The sequence below is a fragment of the Saccoglossus kowalevskii genome, chromosome 2, assembly GCF_978046115.1.
Source record: "Saccoglossus kowalevskii chromosome 2, keSacKowa6.1, whole genome shotgun sequence".
NCBI lineage: Eukaryota > Metazoa > Hemichordata > Enteropneusta > Harrimaniidae > Saccoglossus > Saccoglossus kowalevskii.
The window spans coordinates 23,700,889-23,726,335 of record NC_140642.1 but is presented as its reverse complement, the minus strand read 5'-3'; the positions used below and the strand labels follow the sequence as shown (position 1 = coordinate 23,726,335).

General features: G+C 35.8%; 3 protein-coding genes across 6 annotated transcripts in view; 2 read left to right on the top strand and 1 right to left on the bottom strand.

Moving 5' to 3' along the window:
* Positions 1-16,333, top strand: part of LOC100376237 (protein arginine methyltransferase NDUFAF7, mitochondrial-like) — a 36,300-nt gene extending 19,967 nt beyond the window's left edge. For 2 of the 4 annotated variants that reach the window (XM_085493170.1, XM_085493161.1), the window contains 10 exons: positions 8,502-8,650; positions 9,232-9,312; positions 9,425-9,535; positions 10,234-10,465; positions 11,414-11,475; positions 13,082-13,195; positions 13,415-13,558; positions 14,165-14,270; positions 15,575-15,642; positions 16,139-16,333. In XM_085493170.1, the coding sequence (XP_085349296.1) occupies positions 8,516-8,650; positions 9,232-9,312; positions 9,425-9,535; positions 10,234-10,465; positions 11,414-11,475; positions 13,082-13,195; positions 13,415-13,558; positions 14,165-14,270; positions 15,575-15,642; positions 16,139-16,315 (1,230 nt within the window). In that variant the 5' untranslated portion in view covers positions 8,502-8,515 and the 3' untranslated portion in view covers positions 16,316-16,333. Of the gene's footprint in view, positions 1-3,694; positions 3,755-5,787; positions 6,068-8,501; positions 8,651-9,231; positions 9,313-9,424; positions 9,536-10,233; positions 10,466-11,413; positions 11,476-13,081; positions 13,196-13,414; positions 13,559-14,164; positions 14,271-15,574; positions 15,643-16,138 lie in introns of those variants that run through there. The other 2 variants (XM_085493175.1, XM_085493156.1) reach the window with 2 other exon arrangements.
* On the top strand, positions 864-2,246 carry LOC146748610 (uncharacterized). Its single transcript, XM_085505411.1, has one exon. It carries the CDS (start codon positions 864-866, stop codon positions 2,244-2,246), a length of 1,383 nt encoding a protein of 460 aa, XP_085361537.1.
* Positions 16,334-16,548: 215 nt separating the features above from the next.
* Positions 16,549-25,435, bottom strand: LOC100376544 (ESF1 homolog). Its single transcript, XM_085493148.1, has 10 exons — positions 25,282-25,435; positions 22,902-24,006; positions 22,509-22,657; positions 22,157-22,270; positions 21,465-21,715; positions 20,464-20,625; positions 19,040-19,185; positions 18,688-18,787; positions 18,411-18,499; positions 16,549-17,684 (listed from the first exon to the last, which is right to left on the bottom strand). The coding sequence occupies exons 2-10, from the start codon at positions 23,907-23,909 to the stop codon at positions 17,238-17,240; spliced, it is 2,466 nt and encodes an 821-aa protein (XP_085349274.1). The 5' UTR covers positions 23,910-24,006; positions 25,282-25,435; the 3' UTR covers positions 16,549-17,237.
* Positions 25,436-25,447: the final 12 nt, after the last annotated feature.

Below are 25,447 nucleotides of genomic sequence, written 5' to 3'. Positions count from 1 at the left end.
CTGCGTATACTGTTTTGCGAAATTTGGGGTGAACGCGAAACCAGAGGCACCTCCATTTCGCGATATTTTTAAAAAGAAATAAATCGCCCAGACTGTGTCCGTCTAGCAAGTGCAGTGAGTGTTATTGTATGTAACACGGCATGCAGTGCACATGTGTTCTAGAGTAGTGCATTGCTTCGTCGAACGAATACTTAGATGTGAGCTACAAGAACAACGTTTTCAGTTCATCATAAATCATGTATAATGTATTTATCAATGTGCAGCAATACTAAAATTGTCACCCTGTGTCACTGTAAGACGGATGAGATCGTGGCCACCTTGCCGCATTCTGCTTGTTCGGTTGTTTCAATGCGATGTGCTTTGTAAGGCCCGTCGCATGGGGGCGCCAGACACAATAATTCCCTTTTATGCATATCAAAGACGCCGTAACCTTGGTGCCGAACAACGCAGCTAAGTTATGTTCTAGTGTCAGTGAAGTTTTTTGAGTATCGCCGAGACTTAAATGAACGGGAACCGATATCGTGGTCGAGCCACCGCTGAATATTCGAGACTGTTCGGTCATTCAACGTAGAAATGGTAGACTAATCATTGCTGTTTAGTCTTGGATTGTTTCAGGTTGTTCATTGTAACGTAACTCACTGTGGTTCTTGTTACGGAAACACAATCTTCACAACGTGTAAAACGTGAATTGAAGTGAACGCACGGAGACGACAAAGGTATATCTTCTTTGAGACACCAATACCCATGCAAATGACACTGAACTGATAACTATAATACTGGAGTGCATTACGACAAAGTACCTACCAAGTGAACCATTTTGACGACTTTTATTGCTTTCTATTGTACTGGGACGAACAAACAACATGGCGGACTACAACAATACCACGTTTGGCAACTTTACTGGGAATTCAACCAACAATACAGACGAAGTGACTACGTTAGAACCGAGAGCTCCGAGTATTGCCGAGGCTATTTTAGCCGCCCTGATTGTTCTAATAATATGCTCGACTCTGGTTAACAATTTTTTCGTGTTGTTCGTTTTCGGAAAAGTGCCTCGTCTCCGCACGCCGGGGCCCATGTACTTCCTTGTATTGCTAGCGATAACTCAGTTCTTTGGCGTGATTTTCTCTCTCGTCCCGTCTCTCGTCTCGGTCATCATGGGCGGTGAGTGGATCATGGGGAATGTCTTCGATGATGTATCGGCCTACATGGCAAATCTATGCTACCACCTAACCGTTCACACCTTGGGAATTATCTGCTTTGAGCGCTATCTGAGAATATGCAGACCTCTAAAGCACGAAGAAATCTTTTCTGAGACGGTGACAGTTATTATTTTGTTCGGGATCATTTTCTTCGACTGTGTGCTGGCTATTTTTCCACTCATAGGATGGGGAGAGTACGACTACCTACCCCTTGAGTATCAGTGTAGGATGAGCGCCCTCGGATGGCAGAAACAAATTTCGCATCTTCACTTTACGTTCGTCATTACTCTACTCATCCCGCTGGTTTTCTCCGTGGTGTGTTATGCCCTCATAGTCCGACGAATCAGAGAGTATCGTAAGATAGGGACTAAGCCAGGGGCGCATGCGAGCAAAGCGAAGGGATCCGACTCGTACGGCGATCGCGTACGTCGATCGGAGGATAAAATGAAGCGAAAGATTCTGCGAAGAAAATTGAAAATTCCCATGTCACAAAAAGAAGAAGCTCAGCGGAAGAAAGAAGAAAGGGAGTATAGAACCGCATCTGAGCTGAGTGACAGCTCGTCTTCTGAGGATGAAGATGACGTACCGGCAGGACATCGGAAATATGTCCGTTCAAGAAACCTGCGGAGGAAAACTCGTTATAGGCGATACGAGGTTGCTATGGCGAGAACTATTGCCTGGGTATGGGTCGTCTTTTTTGTTTGCTGGTTTCCGTATTTCGTTTGCAAGTATGTAGAAACATATGAGGTCGCGCCAATGCCACAGGCAGTCATGGTGATCACTGTCTTGCTTACGTTTGTAAGTGGAGCTCTGTATCCTGTCATCTACGTGGCGAACAATCGTCGCCTTCGTCTCGGATTCCTGGAGACAGTAAAGAAGCGGAAGAAAGGGTCCCTTGATTTAGAAGACGACAAACTCGATGGTGATGAACCTTTTAAAATGAGCAAGAAAGAGAAAAAGAAAATAATTAACAATGAGGTAGCTAAGAATGAAGAAAATGAAACCGTAACCATGACGCCGATAATAGAATCAATAGAAGAATAAATAAATATTTTTTTTGTATATAGGAAAAACGCTAAAATTATCAATTAGGTACTTTTGTATTTATATTTACGACCAATTCAAATCAGATTGAATTTCTTCTGCGCGATAACTCACATTTATATATACATTTAATTATATAGCATTCCATTTCATTTGTAAAACATTATTTAGTGAATAGAGGTATACAACTTTTCTGTTAATATTTGGCGTCATGTGCTGTGACACAAAACTAATATACAAAGATAGACCGTGATTGTTATATGAGATCGCTATAGCTTGTTCAACATAAATTATTTCCATTTTACACGAGACAACTGAATCCCGGAGGAGGTGGAGGGGATATTACCCCAACCGTATAGGGATGTGTCGCAAGTGTCTAAAACTTATATTCCAGTCAAAATACTAAAATGGCTCAAAAGAAAATCCTTAGTGGTACATTTCGAAATACCTATATATAATAAATAATCTATCCCAAAACATTCGAGCCACGGAAAATGGCCAACCTGACTTCAAAGATTGTTGAAGTCTTATTTCTGGCTCAAATTTAACAGTCTTTCAAATTTCGAGTCTCCATAGAGTTTAAATTGTATATTTTTTAAATATTTATTTTAGTCTAATGTTATCATAACATCGCGTGTATTCCGAGCAAGAGCTCTCGGGAGAGAATGTAAACTAAACTGTTAATATATTCCTCGTTGTGTTTTGAACGTGATTTCAATGTGTTTTAATGTTAATGCAATTACCTGCGATGTATTGCCGTTTGTATATATAGGATATGTGTATAGTAGCCCCCTGGAGACGAATTTGTACTGCCACTGGCGGCATAAACGGCGTTTGTGTGTGTTTTAACGTCAATATTTGTGTGTTCACTTTATCGTACACCAATCATTGTTATTTGAGTGAGTTCTTGGCAAACAACAAGAGTTTTGCCATAGGCAACTAAAATTTATCCAAACAGACATTTTAATAGTGCCTTGCACTGTTCGGTCGTATGTGTTAGTCGTTTCATCTTATTTCTTTTCATCAATCGTTCTTCTTCGACTTTCGTGCTCGTATTATTAATTTTATTTTATTTAGTTCATGGTATCGGTATGTTGTTTTAATAAGTAGTAACTACTAAAATATATCGTTTTTCGTGAAATATTTATAGATGTATGTATATTTCCGATATGCTTAATATAAACCGCGGTTAAATTTAGTGTACAGTAACCATGATACAAAAATGCCCAGAGAAAGTATATATCTGTATATTTAATAAAAAATACGTTCATTTTTATTAGAAATTATTCATGCAACGTGGTATTTTTATTCAGATATTTGTCTTTGTCAATTCCAGTAACCTATTTTTAAATTACACGAATCTTAAACTAAGTATGCGAATAAACAACTTGGTATTTCTGTGTATTTGTGCGTGTCTTTTTGTTCGTTTCAGTAGGGCAAGATGGTTGGTCGGGTGTACGTATATGTGAGAAGCGCAGTTATATAAGTTGCAAATCACCAGAGTTCAGGTATAGTAATAATTTCTGGTGCACTTTGATGATTTTTGTTGTACTTAAATTTACGCCTGCTTCCAAAACAAAATCTATTACAACATCCATGGTATCACATCTAATTGTACTAGTAGATAAATACATCCGTACGATATTTTTGAAATTATTGACGTATGGTGCGTTCAACTAACTATACATGTCTGCGCAGAACGCCAGGGTCATGGGTCGCTAATTTAGCGGGGTTTCTAAATATGGCTGAAATGTCAATAACAATGGCATTCATGTATATTCATACCATACCAGCATACGTTGTTATAAAACTCAGACACTGTTATCATTATGGATAAAAAAAAAATTCACATTTATAGTTTAATATGGTTAATAGATGGAACTATAACACTGCGATAAAGACTTTGTTTTCGACATTGTGATTTTTTTCATTTTTAGTTTTTTTTTTCTGATTTTGACAAGTGAATTCAGAAATATATTAAGAATATTTCATAACGAAATGTATTTCATATGCACACAAATATAATTTTTTTATAATACCAATATACTAATTACACGTGAATATCGATGACAAAAATCATTGTTATATTCTCGATAATTTTGCATTTCATTTCATTTGACGTGTCTTGAATTACGACTGAAATCAACTGAATAAAATCACAAAATATGTAGCGTATGTATGGACACGAACTTTAATAAATGTGGTTTTACTTGGTAAGATACTGTATATTCTTTCATAAAAACGAAAGAACTGCACAATGTCGAAAACGGAGAGTCTTTATCGGTTTATCGTAGTGTTCATTTTTTTTTTAAATAGCGAGGTTTGTTCAAGTTGATTTAAACAATATTAATTCTTGCTTCTTTGTGCTGTATTATTATACATCTGTCACCGTAAGGCCCTAAGTTACAGCGTGCCGTAATTTTGCGGTATTTTACGGGGTATTGACATCCTACCATATTAGGAAATGCGAATTCCAAATATGGAATGATTACGCGCGCAAGCGTCATCTAATAATAAAAACAAACATGGCTGCCACCAAGGTTTGACCAAACTCCATACAAAGAAGTTCGCTGATTCTGTTCTAAACGTTTTAGATTTCGGCATTCCCATGATGTATCCTTGGTAGGAAAAGATGTATAATAATAAGGTTATTACGAAGGTACCTCAAAGTATGCACTCAGCCTGAGACAGTACGCTGTCGAATCGACCTCCGCTGCGCGTCGGTCGATACTGCCGCTGTACTGTCTTCGCGCATACTTTGAGGTATCTTCGTAATAACCTTATACATGTATTACACCTTTCAGACAACATATTATTACAACATTTCGCCTATTTTTGTTGTTTTTATAATTTGGATCTTTGTCTGTTGACATATATTTCTCTATTTGAATTTTGTTCAAAATTTGTTGTCAGTTGTCTAAAGTTACAATTCCTTTTTTAATGGTCTTCCACTGACCCATGCAATTATCACTGGGGCTTTGTATTATGTACAGTTCATTAGAAGTAATATGCAATGGAATTATAAAATCGAATTTAAAAATGAATCTTTAAATAAACACGCCTTGAGTAATTACAACAATAAAAGTTAAGTTTGATTTGGTGATTAGACATAACGAATGTGAGTACAGGGTAGCTGCAGTGCTCAGATACCAACTGATGTTATCATTTCTCAAAATAATCACAACCGATGGGGGGGGGGGTGCAAATAAATAAATACAGAGTAGCAATGCAACTTTAATTATTATTCTCTCCGGATTTAGATTTTTCTGTAATTAATTTCACTTTACACAATGCGATTTACTTCTATTTGATCACTTATTTGTTGTACACTAGTATACGTTTATAGTTCGTTTTTACCAAACATTTTTTTTGCATTGGATTTGCCTATTGTTATGCAATAAAACTACTCATTTACTAGTTTGTTTACATTTTTGCCATGTGTTCTATGTCAATATCTGATCATCATTTGAACAAATTATATTGTCCGTTTACCTAATTTCCCATGCTAAGTATCACATACAACTAATAAATTTTATAATTTTTTTTATTTATTGGTTGTCGGGCTGAGTAATATAAAAGTTTGTTGCTGACAGATCATGTGCTGACAAATGATCTCAGCTGGTGTCGGATGACCTTAAATGTAAAAACAAGGTCCATTGCGCACATGGTTTGCGCAGGTATGGCTTCCCACAACAATATTCACGTGTGTTGGTCTGGCGAGTGAATGATACCTCCAGATCCTCCAGACAGTGGTGTAACGATGGCGCTAATTCGATCAAGAATACCATTTCTGATCATTAGATCTACCGCTTCGTCTATAGGTTAGTATTAGCGAGTGGTTCGCTTACACTACATGAACGCGATCACCAGCTTGAATTGTTTTCAACGCATTGTAGTTTGACAGTACGGGACGCGGTCCCCTGTCGCAATCTGTCTATATGATATTCACGCTGACTGTATTTCGTACAGTGATAACACGCGTATCGCCCCTGCATGAGTCCATGGTCTAGACGTGATTGAACCCTGTCTATTTCGAAATATTAGGAGGTCGAGCTGAACAAACATCAGCGATAAATCTATGCAATCTATCACCATTCTACGAATACAAATAATACATCGGTGTCCGTTTGCTGGAGTAACAGGGTTTAGAATAATTTTTAGGAGAGAAATCTCTTCTCACAACGAAAACATCTAAAAATTGTTCAAGTGCAGATGCTAATTTTATCAATATCAGAAATTTTAATATAACTAACAAACTTTTTTTTTTTTTTTGTCCATGAATAATTTTGTGTAAAAAGAATTTCTCTCGTTGAGTTCATGAGAACAGCTGTAAAATAACATACTTTTATTTCAATAATTCATATCTCGAAAAACAATTTTGTGGCTTTTTTTTGATTGATAAATGTGTTTTCCTATTATAGTATTGCAACACTATTAAATTTCAATTTTTAAATAATTTCTAAAATTAACTTTGTTATGTTTATGGAATTTAAGTTGTGATGGTAAAATATCCAGAGTTAATGAAATGAGATTAAATGTCTGATATCATCAAGTGGCAGGGGGGGTTGGCTAAGTTATCTGTATATATTTGTGGCTGATCGGATCAAGTAATAGTACTGTAAAAGGACTAATTTTCACTGTGTTTAAATTTTACTGATTTAGCATTTTAGGCATATTCACAGGGTTTTAAACTTACTGTTTTATCATTTAGATAATGTCTTCTATGCCAAATTTAACATAATTCAGCACATTTTTCAGTCAGCAAAATAAGAAAAATTAAAACCCAGTGAATAATTAACCCTTTTACAATAGTTGTGTTCACGTTACACGAAGTACGGGCTAAGATATAAGCTGATTTAGGCTTATCTAGCATATTTGCATTTCGGCTAGACCCAATTGCGTCCACGCACAGGGAGGGCCAGTAGTTAGCACGGGCTAAGGGCTGCCATTAGTTGGTGACCTTTGGTAAGCCGCTATTTACGAACAAAAAATGGATGACACGTGCGAGGTTCTATTTCTGCTGCTGGCATGTTTCGTTCTAATTTTGAAGCGACGTGCACAGGAACGCGAGAGAAGACGGACCACTTATTTGGATGCACATAAACAGTATACAACGGGCGTAACAGAATACAGCGTTTTATTAATGCATGTCGTAGACAGCGAACCAAATTTATTTTGTCTACGATTGGAGCTGCTGTACGCTCTACTACAGTGACCCGATTAGTGTGGAAGTGAGCGCGGAGTAATGACTGGTGGAATAGTGTCGTTATACGAACATGGGACAATTTTCACACTCAAAGGTCGCCGCAGAGGGCGCTTAGCCCTGGGCTAAGCGTTCGCTCATACTTCGTTAGCCCGTGCTAAGGTCTAGACCGCGTCTTAAATTCGGATCAGATTTAACCCGTACTTAGCATTCCTTAGCCCGTGCTAAGCGTTCACGCACGTTTTCTTAGCACGGGCTAAGGAATTTGATCTCTTAGCCCGTGCTAAGGAGCTGTGCGTGAACGCAACTAGTATTACTATTGCGTTTGTTTGCGATTGTCAGAAAATTTCGGTTGTGACATTTTTGATGTCTTTCAACGTCTTAGAGTTTAAACCCTGCGATATCACTGAACCAAGAAAACGTTTTCCAAAAACAAAAGGCATTCAAATGAACTGTCAAATGATGGTTGAAGTGCCAGATTGAAAACGTGTGGGGAAAGCGTTCAAACTTGTTTATGCTGGATTTATAAATACAAAAATGTCAAAGACATCACCATAATTCATAACAAAACCATCTCAGTCACGAGCATAATTCCACGCTTAGATTTGTCAGCATGTCTGTGTAGTTTTGATATCTCTCATCTTCCCTAGACTTGCTGTCTTTATCGTCGCTTTTTCTATTTTTCTATTCTTTAATAATTACTTTTAACTTAAGATGAACTGTCATTGTTTATTACTTACTAATATAATATTATTATATTTATAGTCTGTATATCTGGAATCATAATTCTTTCTGTCATCATAACAACAATAATTTTAGCAACCATATTGTCCAAAGGTTAATTTGTTACCGCGACGACACAATGTAGACATGTCAAACGATGGAGTTGTCCACATTCCAATGTGGCGCCCGCATATGCGCTAAAATGTTATGTATATTATTGCACAGGAAAATCTGACCAATGCTAGTACTTCTACATTTAGCATTTCTACCTACAAATGATTATATATACCGAAGAATGCATATGTTTAAACATGTATTTCTTGTTCTAGGCTGCAAGCATAGAATGAACAGAAGATCATTTTGCCAAAAAACAGATCCCAAGAACTTGCTTTTGAACCAGATAAAACAAACAATCCACATCAATGGTCCAATTAGTGTTGCAGATTACATGCAAACTGTCTTGACCAGTCCTCTTTCTGTAAGTATATGTTCTTACTCGGTATCATCGTAAATAAATGTTGTATCAGTGAGGAATATAAGATGAAGACAGTAATAAATAAAACGCAAGTTGATTTGTTAAAGTTTATATTTTTTAATGCCTCAGTCTCTTATACCTCCAGTTTCATTGCCCTGCTTTCCATTAAAGGGCTTTCTGAGGTCAATTGCTTGACTAATAACAACTTACAACCACCATCAGCACATCCTTTGACCTTTCAATTTGACTGGAGAGATCCCCCTCAACTATAGTCTTTTATTGTAGTGTTCATTATCTGTATTGTTATCATCTTCGACAGGTTCGTTCATTCAGCCATTGCTTCACTATTTTACCTCAACAGATTCCATATGGTAATTCATATATAATAATTAAACTTCCCCCTCTTGAAGCAGTCTGCATGCCACCATTTTTTTTTAATTTCTGTTGCCATATGCTGCGCCTGTTTTTTACAGGCGTGTCCAATCAGATTCATCAGATTTTATAGAGATCAAATGGGTTTGTTAGGAGGAGTAAGTTTAAATCAAGTTTGCTCCATGATGTTCATTTCACTGTGAATTTTCTAGGGATATTACATGAAGAAAGATGTATTTGGAGTACAAGGTGATTTTATTACATCACCCGAAATAAGTCAAATGTTTAGCGAGGTAAGTATATTCCTCCTTCTCCCTCCCCATCTGGTACCCTTCGGTGCACCTGCTCTATTAATCATGGTTTAGTTAATTAGATAATTAGTGAATTAAATTATTGATGTTTTAGTTGATAGGAATATGGATTGTTCATGAATGGCTGATATCTGGAAAACCAAAGACTTTACAGGTTGTTGAACTGGGACCAGGCAGAGGAACGTTATCAGACGATATTTTAAGGGTGAGTTTATGCAAAAATAAAAATCAGTTTTAAAAATAATCTTTTATATTTCTGCCACGTTTTTAAAATAATTTGAAATTTATATATATCATAGTTGTTTCACTTTCAGATTCTGTGCTGTGATTCATTGGTCCATTTGCTTGTATATAATCATATAAAGCAGATACACCTCAGTAGTTAAAAATTTGTTTTAATTATCCTGGATTTTTTATTTAATTCTTATTTATATGAATTATTTTCATCAAAGATGTTATTATGATTCCTCATTCAAATTTCGCATTTCGTCTGAAAATAAATTTGGAACTTTATTTTAGTAACACTGTAAATTGCTTTAGTTCCATGAGAGATCATTGTTTTATGATTCCGAAATGTTTTAGCTACAGCGACTTTTATGAAATGTGGATCTCATGAATGCAATTAAATCATCAACTAGGGAAAATTCCTAGCAGTGTACATTTAAAATTTTGAGTGCCTAAGTTGTCATTCCTCATCATACACAAAATAAAAAAAAACATAATTTTTTTCATGACTTTTCCAAAATTTTGATTAAGATCTGAAGGAAATAAGAAATTATTATTAATTTATCTAAAATTATCAAAAATACATAAGAAAAGAAAAAACGTTGCACCCAATTTTGGTGGAAAAAATGATGGCCTTCAAAACATTTACAGTTCTACATGTGTATTACTCTACGACAGGTATTTGCAAAGTTCCAAGGAATTCACGATGCAGTGTCACTTCATTTGGTCGAGGTTAGCCCAAAATTGAGTCAAATGCAGGAAGAAAAACTAACAGGAGACACAAAACAAAATCCATCTACAAACAACAAGGACAATGAGCATGCAGTGCTGTCTGGTAGTTATAAAACAGCGTTGAGCAAAACTGGCATTCCTATTACATGGCATACAAGCATCTCGGACATTCCAAAAGGTGAGATACGACGGGACACTAATTGACTGCGGTTGACGTCAAGAATTATTATCTCTCGTCAATAAAACAATTGTCAATGAAGCAGTCTTTGATGATCACTCATTATTCTCTTTCTTTGGGATAATTTTTACTTGTAACAAATGACTTACTGTAAAATACTTTATTTTAGCTGGAGTTAATTTACACTGAAAAGACTTTTTAGTTGCTTTGTATGGAGTTTTTTTTTCACTGATTTCTGCCGAGTTGAATAGAAAATATAGGTAAAAAAATTTAATTTCGCTGAATTTTATTCTCACTGAATCATTCCTTCAGTGAAAATTAATTCCAAGCGAAAATAAATTATTTTACAGTACCGGTAGTAATAATTGACACAAAAATGAGCTTTTTTCAGCTTTGATGATTATTTGACTAAACCATAAGGTCTATGACTAAACTAACACAACAACCATTCATGTCTGTAGGTATTTGGGTTCTGTGGAAAATTACATAAAAAAAAATGGAATATGTATTAGCAGTAAACTACTGTAGAATACTTTATTTTCACTTGGAATTTATTTTCGCTATTTTCGCTGAAGTGAAGATTCCGTGAAAATAAAATCCAGCGAATATACCTTTTTTCCTTTATTTCACATTAAACTCATCAAAAATCAGTGAAAATAAATTCCATACAAAACGCCCAAAAATCCCTTTCAGCGAAAATTAATTCCAGCGAAAATAAAGTATTCCACAGTAATACACAAATATGATGTAGAAGAAGACAAAAATTTTCTACTATATTCTATACCAAGTATTTCTAATTGTCAACCTCTAAAAATTTGAAAAATATTCACATTGATCTAATGTATATATTAATAAGAAAGCTAAAATTGCTTCATAGTTTTTGACAAAATTAAATTTTGTGGATCTCTATTATTCTAACAACAGGTTTCTTTGTTTTATTTTTGATAGGAGTACCGACATGCTTTATAGCCAACGAATTCTTTGATGCGTTACCAATACACAAAATACAGGTTTGAATCTATTTTTATTCATAGTGAATTTTTTACAAATGCCTGATCTGTTTCAGACCAGTGTTGTGTCTAAATATAGTGCTATTAACAAAAATCACAAAATCTGATTTACCCAGTACAATATATTGTTAGCAAAATAAATGTACAAATCCAGCTATTCCATGACTAATACGGAAAAATGCTGCGAAAATAGCAAAAATAAAGTGCAGTGACATTATTAAACTCTGTTACTTTGCTCGAGTCAACATGGATTTATTCCAGTCAGCAAAATATTATTCGACTGTCCCAGCTTCACTTTTGTATCACACAAGTTGATTCTGTATAAATTTTTTTTTTTTAATATTTTTTTGTGCCAGGCGACAGTTTCGGACATTGAGTGTCACTGTTGTCTCTCCTGACTTTTTTTTTCTGTATGTGCAAATTGCAGAAACTAGTGCTGACACATAGTGCATTTTGCCACAGAAGTCATATTCATGTTTGGGATTACATGACAGGGCTGTGTGGCCATCTCTCTGTCAAATGTCAATTTGTAATGCGCTATCCTGGCGTCAACCAGGCCCGGTCGAACAAAATATTATTTATATCCATATGCTATCCCTATGTGCCTTTGTAAAATATTTCTGGGAACAACATACATGAATATTCAGCTCATGCAAATAGGCTTACAGACTTACAGGTTGTGAAAACGACCCTCTTTATGTCGCGAACGTGTTCAGTAACGTGGCAACCTTGGAATACATCCAGAAACACAAAACTCAAAAGAGACAAATGATGATAACCTTTTCACCACCAGACTTTCTCAAATTTTTCTGCACCTTTTTCTTATATTATTCAATATTTTTGGAAATATTTTCAGTTTTTATTATTTTTGTCCCAATCTTCTGAAGGAAAGTGCAGACTATAAACAAGACTGTTTTGTGAAATTGTGATGAAAAGAGGGAAATGGTGGTGAAAAGGTTAATAAAAATATGAATTCAGAGTTATCCATGGGATACTTTTTATAGAATATATTAATTAAATATGCTGGCAAGGAAACTTTATAATAAATTGCAAGCAAATTTAAATAACAAAAACATGTCATGTGATTTACAGAATTTAATTAATGAGCTACCAGGTAATTGAGCTGGTAGTTTTCAAACCAAATTTGATAGTATTTTCCACAAAGTGGTAGTTAGGAACTGAACAATGCTCAACTATCTAACAAACAAAGCTATGCATCTGCAGTCAGGCTGGTAGTTTTGAAGAAGTCACAAAATTATTTTTTACTAAAAGAAATAATCTCTAAGAATCTATATTCACAAATTTAATTTTTACAGTTTATTTTCAAAATTTGTTTATCGAGACATTTAGCCAATGAGAAGTTATATCCATTAGGTCAAAAATTGTAAAAAAAATACTGAAAAATGATGCCAACATTTTGGTGAAAAAATAACGCTCTCAAGCGATTGAAAAAAGGTAATTACAATACAATTTGATTTTTGAATGCGAACTAATAGTTGCTGGGTGTTTGAATATGGCTTCATGTAAAATTCTCCCAGTCTCCTTCAAAACTGAAACATCATCTATTAAAGACAGAGAATAACTGATTGCTTCTTTTGATTTATAGAAAACTACGAAGGGTTGGCGCGAAATCTTGATAGATGTTGCAAACGATTCATCTGATCAGCTACGGTTTGTACTGTCTCCCACGGAAACACCGGCATCACAGTTATTTATTGAGGTATGGTAGATGTTTATTTTTCAGAAGTTATAAGCGACAAGCAAAGGTATTTGATAGAGCAGACTCTTGGGGGAAAACTATGAGAGACATGCAAGCGAAGTGATTACATTTATTTGCCCAAGTTATCAATAAAGTTAACTACATTTTTCTGTTACTGAAAACTGTGAAACAACTTGATTTTTGCTTTTTTTTTTACCTTTCCTTATTTTGTCTTTCCAGCCAGATGAAAAAAGGGATCATGTGGAGGTTTGCACGATGGGAGGAGTGATAGTAGAAGAAATAGTCAAAAGAATCGACCATAGTGGCGGTAATGCTCTCATTGTTGATTATGGTCATAATGGAAACAAAACAGATACTTTCAGAGTAAGTACATACAATATTTATACATCACCAAATACTGTATCTGTTATTTGAGATGTGTACATACAAGAATAGGCACTATAAAATGATAGTTAAGATTCCAAGTTTTAAAAAAGTGGATCATCTAAAAAATGATGTGAGTACATGGATCAAGGAAAGCGCTTCACAATATACAAATACACAATTTTCTATCCATTTCTTTTGATTTGCCCCTTTACACCAAGCAAGTAAACTGACATATTATATACCATATTTTAATTTCGGCATCACGTGGAAGTGAAAGTCCTTGACTTCATTCTAAAATCGGCATCAGCAAACAAATAGTTGGAAATTTTATAATCCAACAAAAATATTGCAGGTATTTCCATGGGATAATAAAATAATAGAAGTATTTAGCATTTAAGCTTGCACAGTGAGAACAGCTCATGGTCGAAACAAAGCTTACCTATTTTCGCTAGATTCAATAAAACACTATTAAAAGCTACTACGAAAATCCTTCAGTGTCAGGAAAGATTGAAATGTTTCAAAATTGATGCCAAAATTATAATATTTAAAATACACGTACACAAAACTGATATTCAAACTGACTTCCTTCTCAAATTGTTATAGGCCTTCAAAGAACATGAACTACATGACGTGTTGAAGGAGCCTGGTAGCGCTGATCTAACTGCTGATGTGGATTTTTCATATTTACGAAAAACTATCGGTGACACAGGTAAGTACAGGAAACATCCCCCACCCTGGGAATATATCAGCGACACAATTCCCCCATCCCTGGGAATATATCAGCGACACAATTCCCCCATCCCTGGGAATATATCAGCGACACAATTCCCCCATCCCTGGGAATATATCAGCGACACAATTCCCCCATCCCTGGGAATATATCAGCGACACAATTCCCCCATCCCTGGGAATATAGACGATGTGAAACTATAATAATTCACCTACCCCAGGGTTCACAGTGACACGTAGTTCTCATGTCACTGGTAACATTTAAAAAAAAAAAATTTTTTTTTTAGTTCTTGATAATTAACGTTACTGTCTTTCATGATTTTTTTTTATATCAAAGTTGTGTGTAATTAAAGTTGTACTGTCAGCAGAATTTTGGTTGAAGCTTTTGCAATATTATTAAAAATATGTTACAGGATTCTCTAGATATCTGCATCACCGATAACCAAAAACACTGAGCAGTTTTCAGCATATTACCGGAAAATCTGTATTAGAAGCTGCATCCTTAATAGAAGTCGCCCCATTCTTTTTGAACAATTGAGAACCAAGAATTCATCATTTTCTTCATACGAGTGTGTGGTTGCTCTAATAGAAGCTGCATCCCTTCTGTTGCATTGTAACATTTTAATAGAAGCCGTCGCTTTTAATACAGATTTTACAGTAGGGTGTCATGTCAGTGAATTGTGCATAAGATTATTATGTGACGTAACCGGTACACTGGACTCTTTTGTTTCTTGTATATTGTTATTTAGTGAGCATTACATACTTCCTAGGTTAGTTTTGTTTAGTATTCAGAATGATGAGGAAAGAATTGTACACAAGTGATCTGACTTTTGAATTGAATGCACAACTGGATTAATTGTAGTAAATAATAATAACTGTGGATAATCGCCACAATACACCAGCGTTTGATCTGTATCACCTGTGAATGCCATAACTTTGAGATTTCATTTTTAGAAAAGTTTAAAATGCAAACAGTACAAATTTTATCAAGTGGTATTTTTAAGGCAATTCCATTTTGTAGTTTTTGTTTTGTAGTCCAGAACTTTTCAGATACTGTTAGTCACAAGTAACAATCATGGAGATGTCAGGTGAATCAAACTAGATACTGATAACGGCTAAAACCCTGTTTACATCTTCTGCGTTTACCCTTTGATAAAGTTTCACTTTTGAACTGCAGAGGACTGTGTTCATGTCATGTCATGACACATAAAAGAAAGTTCTGGGAATACAGACACAATTCAAAGGTGTTATTTGTAACGGTCTTACTGGAAATTTCATTTGTAGCCCTCTGTTACGGACCTATCACACAGGAGAAGTTTTTGCTAAATATGGGCATTGAAGTCAGATTAGAGGTAAGCATACATGGCTTAGTTTTATCAAGATTAGAGGTGTATTTGTATACTGTCAATATTTTCGCTTGGGTTTAACTTTTGCTATTTTCGCTGAAGGTACGATTAAGTGAAAATAAAATGCAGCAAATATACATTTTTCCTATATTTATATTCAACTTTATCAAAACTCAGTGAAAATAAATTCCATACAAAATACCCAAAAAGTCTTTTCATCGAAAAAAAATTATTTTTACAGTACATCAGCCTATATACATGTGCATGATTTCTAAATTTTAGCTGAATTCCTGGAGTTAAATGAGTTTGGACCAGTGTTTGACAAGTTCCAGTAGTAAAAGACAATCAGAGTTCATCATGGGAAATGAGATTTGAGCATGTTGTAGTTCAAAATGGATGCATCACCTTAGTTATTAAGTCTTTCATTTGAACAGTATAGGTCAGCTGTCAAGGAAACTTGTATATTGTATCCTAAAAACACCGACCATGTATTTATTTACAGGCCTTAATGAAAAAAGCCACCAAAACTCAACAAAAGAATTTGATGTCTGGATATAAAATGTTGGTTGATCCGAAGAGCATGGGCGAGAGATTCAAATTCTTCTCGATATTACCGAAGCCAAAGAACGGCGAAACTACAAGGCTACCGACTGGATTCTTTGAAACAGAGCAAAAATAAAGCAGCATTTATCACTAATGATAGAATTATCTTTATTTTATCACCACCCCAATGCAACAAGGCTCAACGTTTCCTGATGACAATTTTGCTGCATGGAATTCTGTTATAACTGTACAGTACACTTTACTGTAGGAAACAAGCAGGTGCAGTGCAGTGTAGAGCTGTCATGTAGCAGAGCATGTTACAAATTGGAATGTTTGATATTACTTTATAACAAATATATAGAAACTGGATTAATGAAATTCATACTTTATTTATACATACAGTAGCACTTTTTCTACCCAATACACGTAATGTATTTTATTGTAGAATAAACAAACTGAAATATATTTAGCTTCATATATATTAAATATATTTGTCAATTGGCATCAGTGTAGAACATTCATTGCATGAAAAACTAAAAGTACGCTGAATCGTCTTTGATGTTGCAATGGATTCAGAGCAATTATACAGAGTAATTAAAACTGCTGGGGATTACAAATTTCATCAAAATCTTCCTTTCAAAGGATTTTACAAAATTTCAGGTAAAATTAGTGCAGCAATTATTCATAAAGACTTTGAGAAACCTGTACACCTGCAAACAAATCTCAACTACGGAGACCTCACATACCGTTTCCTATACATAATCTTGTATATAATTGTGCTACTTCTTCAGTTTATTTGCATATTGTGTTCCAGGTAAACACTCCACAGGGCCACAATACTATGGCTTTAATTTCTAAAGTCTAAGGAAATCACAATACCCCTTTTGTAGCCATGAGTGAGCATCGCACTGCAGTCTAAGTCACCATTCAGTAGTTTACAATACATAGGAATTGTGCTGCTGTATTAATAGAGACCTTTTCATACTCTCCCTTTAGAGCACATTTCTTTCAGAGATGCTGGACCTGAACAGACATAGTGGCATCCCATAGATTCTTATTCACTTTAATTTCAATTTTTTACTTTTCCTTGCATTAAATTCGTCAGTTTTGTTCTTGACAGACTTTACTAGCATTGACAGTACTCTCTTGTCTTGACCTCCACTTTTTACATTTCCCTCCTTAGCCTTTTCTTGTAACCTAACCTTCGTAGATTTGTCCTCTTTCTCACGACGTCTCTGCTTTTCCTGGATAATCACATCCATGGCTTTAGTTTTCTTAAAGTGCGGATCAGATGGATCAATCTGGTAATGATGGGATTCGTAAATGGCGGAGAATCTCGGATCGTGTGCATCAACCTCAAAGTTGTCTTGAAATTTCAACTTCTCATCCTCAACTTTTTTCTTCTTCCTCCTCTTCTTCTTTTGCTTTTCTGAATCTATGATGGCTTTTAGGCTGAAATGTTGTTTGTCGTCGTCCTCGTCCATCAACAGTAGTTCTAGCTCCGCCTGCCAACAAAATACATGTAGTGAATGACATCATTTATCAGGAGAAGTTACCATGACAACATTTTAACATCACAAGTCTCCCTGAATGAACAGAATGAATGGAAAGACTGACAGGCAGTTGATGTATTAAACAAAAGACTGTTTCAACCATATCAAATACAAAGAACATTTTTGAAAGTCAAGAACTTGAACTACAATCTGTCAGATTGAATTCACAAAATTCATAATATATGTGTTAATCTCACTGTTTCAATTCTCAGTACCTTGAATAGGCATTTGGGAACCTGTTCACTGTGCTCTGTACATTGCATCATGGGGGGGGGGGGGGTAATTCTAATGAGTGAAGTAATCCAGTGATGTATAAAAGATAATAAAATTGACAGATTCAACACTGAGAAGAGTAATTCAATTATTGGGAATAGAACTAAAACTGATACACAGCAAAAACACAAAATGGCTACAAGTCTAACAATAATGGACTGGATGACTGACTAAAATCATGATGGTTGCCAGGTGACCATATACAAACAGACAACAAAGTCAGTCATTACATCCCATGCAGAGAAACCAATAGGGGAGTAGAGAAAGAAAAAATGTAACTGGCTGCCTGGACTTTTTGGATGTATTGACCAATGATGCTTCAGTGGTGTTTAGTGTAGGTTGAATAACTGATCAAAGAGCACTTCATCTGCAATTTACCCCTCCATCGAGAGGAATGAAACCAACCTCCTTTTGTTTCTTCTCTTCAAGTTCTTCAGCTGTCAGTTCCTCCTCTTTTCTTTTCTTCTTCCGCTTCTTCCGTGCATCCTTGGAAACTAATGGAAAGAATCAATGTTGATGAACATAGATGTTATCATGTCTACCATATTGGCAATATTTTAGTAGTGAATGGTCAAAGTCATAATGTAAAGATGTAGTATACAATAGATTTTTGCTTGGTGTCGGGAACTTATTAGTGAAGTATTGTTGTGGATTGTCTTTTTGAGGTAAGAACAAAACATACCTGTCTTTTCGTTACCCTCATTGAGGGCTTCTTTGAAATATTCATCATTGAGGTCAACATCAGCCGGCAACTCATCATCACTAAGGTAACCAGTTTGTTGCTATAGAAACAAAAATTACAGTTGAATTAAATATTTTTAAAAATTATGAAAAGAAATTATTTTATCCAAACAAGTTAGGCCCTGGCTACAGGACTTATACCATACAATGTTGTTTTAAGAAACATAACAACAATTAGACGATGAACTATCTAAATGGTCACATGTCAAGTCTGCTTGAATTCAGGTCTGGCTTTGAAATTATTTCCATATTTTCTTTTAACATTTTATTTTTGACAGTAAAACTAACTTCACCTGTTTAATCTGCTTTTTTTTCACTTCCTCTTCTTTTTTCTTTTCCTTTTTCTTCTCCTTTTTATTTTTCTGGTACTGTTGCCATGCCGTCATTTCCTCGTTTTGATCTTTCTTCTTGAAAAGTTCTTCTGTGGTCTCCTTCAGACCTGTTTATGGAAAATGTATTAATCTCCAATGTTTTAATTATTAACGAACCATGACCTATGACCTGTGACTTTACCAGACCCGATAAACTAGTGATTAAATGGTGCGAGATCTTGGAATACAACAGCCATAAATAAATGACATTGCGGAACATCATACACAAATGCATCTTCGCCAGTCAAGGACCATTTATTCAGCGACGCCTCAAAATTAAACCTTGGCAGATTGCACCATGATTTACTGTATGTCACACGCCCTCAAACGATTACAAGATTCACTTCGGCTCATTCGCATCACCCAATCAGAACTCACGAAAGAAACTGCACATTACTTGGTAAAATTTAAAATGGCGTAATCAAATAAACGTGTTGCTAGCTTTTTCTCTGAACGAGCTTACTGATCATCAAAAGAAAGCACTTAGTGCTGTATCTGAGGAAAATGACGTGTTTGTTGCAAACACATTTCAAACAATTTTCAAAGCTGGAATAAGAAATTTCGGAAACATGTCAATGAATATACCTTTCGTTCTTGACTCCAGGTGAATCAGCAAAGCCTACATGCCGCCATTGTTTTAATCTGTGTTGAGCTTCTTGATCTTCACACCCAATCAAATGACTCAATTTAGCTGCAGTGAAATACAGCTTATGCAAACACGATCACACATGGGTTCGTGGGACGGTTATGAATGGCCGGCTTTAATGAAACTGTGCAATTCGGACGATGACACAAATGGCCACCAGTCAGCCATTATATCTATAATATTGTGTCAAAATAAAACTACTGAAAACTTTCAGATGATTTTTTGTACTTAAATTTAATGAAGCAATTACTGTTTAGGTTTAGATTTTCTAGAGCAAGGCATGAGCCCATCTGATTCAAGTAACATGTAGATAGATGCGTTTACATTTAATAAACTGCTATTTATGCAAATCACAAAATCCTATCTGACAAGAACTGCTTCAAGGTGATTTTCATAATCGTTTGGTCAGACCCTCATTCTACATCGGATTGTAATAAGACAGAGTATGAGTAAGAAATTATATGATTAACCTATTCACCACTAGACTTTCTAATATTCTTCAACACTTTTAAAGAATGAACCTTATTAATTTTGGTGCCAACAGGCATATTTTGAGTCAATTTTCAGTTTTTACTGAAAAAATTTGGCTATTTTTGTTCCAATCTTCTGAAGGAAAGTGCAGAATATAAATGGGGCTATTTTATGAGTTTTAGATGAAAAGAGGAAACTGGTGGTGAAAAGGTTAACAAACTCTTTTTACCTGGTTCCCATGTTATTTCCATCTCCATTTCTTTATTCACTTTCCCGTCATCCGTCTTATCCAACTCTTTAAGCAATGCTTTATATTTTGTTATCTGATCTTCTTCATTGACCGTGTCATCTTCTTCTCCTTCGGACCCCAAATCCAGTAAACCGTCTAAACCTAAAAAACAAATACAACATTCATGGTGAACACTAGAGGGTGCTATTTACAAGTATGATAAAAATAAATGATCATTGAACATCATTTTTACTTTTGAGGACCCAATAATTATCATCACAACATCATGATTGTTATTCATCTGTCATTGTATCTCCACTGGTATCCGCATCTTACCTTATAAGGAAATACAAATTCAAAACGTATCAAACTACATCGTTGTCAATGTTTACATCATAGACACAAGACATATAACTTGATGTGTGAAGTTTTAACTTGGTCCAGGCATGTATGAGATACGACTCCATGGAACTGCACTTTGGTTACCTTCCCCATCACTGGAAAAGTGAGATAACAAAAACTCACCTTGGTTACTTTTCTCATCGCTGGAAGAAGTGAGATAACAAAAACTCACCTTGGTTACCTTCCTCATCACTGGAGGAAGTGAGATAACAAAAACTCACCTTGGTTACCTTCCTCATTGCTGGAAGAAGTAAGATAACAGACTCACCTTGGTTACCTTCCTCATCACTGGAAGAAGCAAGATAACAGAGACTCACCTTGGTTACCTTCCTCATCACTGGAAGAAGCAAGATAACAGACTCGCCTTGGTTACCTTCCTCATCACTGGGAGAAGCAAGCTAACAGACTCACCTTGGTTACCTTCCTCATCACTGGAAGAAGCAAGATAACAGACTCACCTTGGTTACCTTCCTCATCACTGGAAGAGACAAGATAACAGACTCACCTTGGTTACCTTCCTCATCACTGGAAGAGACAAGATAACAGACTCACCTTGGTTACCTTCCTCATCACTGGAAGAGACAAGATAACAGACTCACCTTGGTTACCTTCCTCATCACTGGAAGAAGCAAGATAATCTTGCACATCAAGTTTCATCACTTCATCTTTGTCAAACTTCTTTGTCGTCAAGGCAAGACGATCTCTGTTCGTTTCATCCCAAGTCAAGTGTACCTGTGTCTGTTGTAAGGCTGATGAGATGAAGGACGTGGGTTTGAATGTAGCAATATCTACATTTTCGGAAGATACAGACGTAGGCACATCCTCAAATTCCATATCTTCAGGAATAAATCTGTGAGAAGACATTAAATACATCATACAAACTTCAGTAATTTAAACTCGCTCAATTGCAATAACAACTAGCACTGTTTGAAACTGTCAATTCAGGTAACCTTGAATTTAAATCCTAGATTCAGTGTTGAACTTGGGTTGGAATTATTTACAAACAGACTGTACATTTTGGGCACATACTTTACTGCACTGTTTCTCTTACTTCCTATATTGTTTGCAATTCTAGTTTCATGTCGCAATAGTGTTCATGAAAAAGATTTAAAAGAAATAATAAATGAAATAATTCCATGCTATACAACCCATACTGCTCCGATCGTATTTATTGGTTAGATTTTTTTGAATAGTTACTTAGGACAATGATTACCAAATATTATCTGCTATATGTCATTTAATTCAAGTGGTTCCACTGTATAGAGAACAAGTTACCAGACAGAGTGTTTACCTGAGGTCCAGTTGTGTGGCACTGCTTTCATACTCCATACGATCACATTGTTCGTATATTGTATTGGCTGTAGTAGGGGAATCGCACTCCACCACGGCGTAGTAATATTTCAACCTGAAAAATGATTAGAATCAGAACAACCATAAATGCTGCACCAGATGCACCATAATTCATCCAATCACCAAGTGCTGTACCAGGTGCACCATAATTCTGTCAACCAATCACTGAATCCCGTCCCAAGTGTACCATATTTCTTCTAACCACAAGTGTCGTCTCAAGTAAATAATTCAGTTAAAGCAAGCTAGTTATAGTTTCTCACACTGAAATGCCTAAATAACAACTACAAAATCACCTCTGCATTTGGTAGTGCCGTAGCCGCTCTGTTTGGTATTTTTCATCATCTTCGTCATCAAAATACTTCTTTGCATTTTCAACCAACTCTTTAGGACCTTTCAAATCCTCCTCTTTCATTCTCTCCTTTCCAAATTCCGATGGATAAATCTGAAAAAAAAAGAAAAATATACACAACATTTTATTTTGTGTATGCAGGCATCTGATAGTGGTTGCTGCAACCCAAGGACCCAAGCCGCCAACATCATACTGACTCACGATTTACAATGCATCGGGTGTATATTGACAGAGACTAAATCACAAACTACTTTCAGATTACTTATCTCATTAAGGTAATTCATATTGGTTAGTGGAATTTTGACATGTGTTAATACAGACAAAATTGTTTTCCTACCTTTACTGACTTAATAATCCCTCCAGTTGGTTTAAATGAATTAAACATGATTAATAAATCGTTGGCTTTAATCCGATCCCAGTCCATGTTACACACAGCAAGTCTACAAGTAGCCTCCGTGGTGGATCCTGCATCAGCATCCAACTCTCCCCATTTGTGCTCAATTTCGATCTCATCTTCAAATTCAAACTCCTCATCATCACTATCCTTTGAACTATCTCCATGGTTACCATTAAGTTCACCGGTGCCGCCTTCTTCATCTGAGCTGCTTTCATCATCTTCCTCCTCTTCTGAACTGGTTTCTATATTACCTTTTCCTCGGGCGAGATCAATGGAATCGTCATCGTCTTCGGAACTAGTTTCGATATTACCTTTTCCTCGGTCAAGATCAATAGAATCATCGTCTTCTGAACTGGTTTCTATATTACCTTTTCCTCGGGCGAGATCATTGGAATCGTCATCGTCTTCAGAACTAGTTTCGATATTACCTTTCCCCCTGGCAAGATCAATAGAATCATCATCCTCTGAACTTTGTTTCTTTCCAAGTTTTGTTTTTGCCCTTACAGATAGTGTATCGTTCTGATTCACTTTAGAGTGTATTTGCAGCCTCTGCTTTGGTACTTTCTTTTTTCCAACTTTCAGTGAATTTTTTGAAGTTTTTTGATCTTTAACAGCAGCAGCTGTATCTTTGACCAGTTTTTTTTTCTTTGATTTTGTTATCTTCTTTTTTCTTTCTTCTTCTTCCCCCTCCTCCTCCTCATCTGAAGAGGAAGAATCTGATAGTTCATAATATTTCCTCAAATCCTCGTTAGTTGACAGATTGACTGGACGACCTCGTTTGTCAACTGTATATTTCTCCTTAAAACGTTGATCTCGAAACATCCCTTGGAATCGCTTGTCAATTTTGACTTTACGCTCCAACCGCGGCATTTTTTGAAACCTGGGATCCTGTTTGATATGAGCGAATCGCTCATCTTGAAAGATGTCTGAGTCATTTTCCTTAGTCATTGCTGTTGTTGGGAACTGTTTAATGTTCACAAAAATACAGTAGTGTTTATTTAAATACAAGTCAGTCTTGTAGCTGGTATTAGTATCAGCACATTACCTGTTAGGAAATAATAAAAAAAAGTATTTCAATAATAAAATATCATCTGTTCAGAGGAGTTGATAAAATTTATTTATTTATTGTTATATTACTGTCATTCATAGCCCTGGATCTAAATTGGCTTCAGTTAGAGTGCTTAGATTGTGTTGTTTACTATAAATTTGGGGAACTTGTTTCTACCAGTCGCAATTATGACACCAATTTTTATAAACTACAATTTTAACTTATTATTAATTAAACAAAATCTAATCATCCTGACAAGAACCATTCCTGTAAATTCAATTGTAAACAAAACCGAATCCAAAACCTTAACAAATAAAATCTGTGTGCCACTATGAATACGATCTGAAAAACAAAATGTCGTGCATGTTGTATGTACCCGATTTGAACAAAATCTGTCCATACACAACGATGGATGGACAGACACTAGAACACAAACATACTGCGGTCAATCCATAGTCCCATTTTTGGTTCCAAGCGAAGACTAATCAAAACAGTCCAAACCAAATCCTGTTGACAAGCCATATCGGTCATTGGTAAAAACTACCTCTTTATGATTTGGGTTCTGGAGATAAATACATGACTATGTTTAACAACTATCGTACTACTCGTACATATTTTTTGCCTTTTCGACTAAAGTTGATGATTGTTAAATGACTGTTAGGTATTTCACCTACATTATTTTGAATGTCGTTACTCAAAAAAGCAGCCATTGTGGAGGCTACACTTGAGGTTTATCCATTAGGTATTAGGTTTGGAACATCACGCTGGAGGCCTTGTGACGTAACATGAAAGACCTCTATAGTAGTAACTTTAGTATCAATGATTACATCTTGTTTAAGCTCCATCATTCAGCATTTCCCCCTCAAAAAAGGAGAATTTACCAGATTAGAAGACAAATGTAGGTCACGGTCAGGAGACAATACCCTAGGGTTCAGGTTAAGGGTGGTGGGGGCTCTTGTTGAAGGAGAGGACTGGACGGATTTAGAACTGCCCAACAACGAACTCTAGTCTACGTTTATTTTGGGGGTGGGTCAGCCAATGATTACACACATCATAAAATAGGCTAAAAGTCTCCTGATTGGGAAATATTCTCCCAATATTTTAACCTAATATGTTCACACCAGAAACATTCATTGAGAAATTTGTCAAAAATAAACTAATGTAATTATTAATAACTGCCGAGGGCCTCCATTTCAGAGAAAGGTGTGTTGCTGTCATCAAAGGCCGCACACGAGCATTGTTGGTCTGCTGGTAATGTAGATTTTTACTTACGATGTATACTGCGATCTGTCCGTACGTAATCAGTTTACACTTGTTAACACAACATTACAGTCTGTAACCGAACTGTGGAAACCCTAACACCATTGCAACACGCTATAAAACACATGGCGGAAGTAGTGATTGCGCATGCTCGGTATATGACCTCTACTAAAAAAAA

Bases quoted from the DNA above. Each gene is read 5' to 3' on its own strand.
- LOC146748610 (XM_085505411.1), top strand. From the start codon at position 864: ATGGCGGACTACAACAATACCACGTTTGGCAACTTTACTGGGAATTCA.
- LOC100376544 (XM_085493148.1), bottom strand. From the start codon at position 23,909: ATGACTAAGGAAAATGACTCAGACATCTTTCAAGATGAGCGATTCGCT. The intron at 22,658-22,901 runs GTAGGAAAACAA...TTTTTTTTTCAG, and splicing joins GGATTATTAAGTCAGTAAAG to ATTTATCCATCGGAATTTGG. The intron at 17,685-18,410 runs GTTGGTTTCATT...TTTTGTTGGCAG, and splicing joins AAGAGAAGAAACAAAAGGAG to GCGGAGCTAGAACTACTGTT.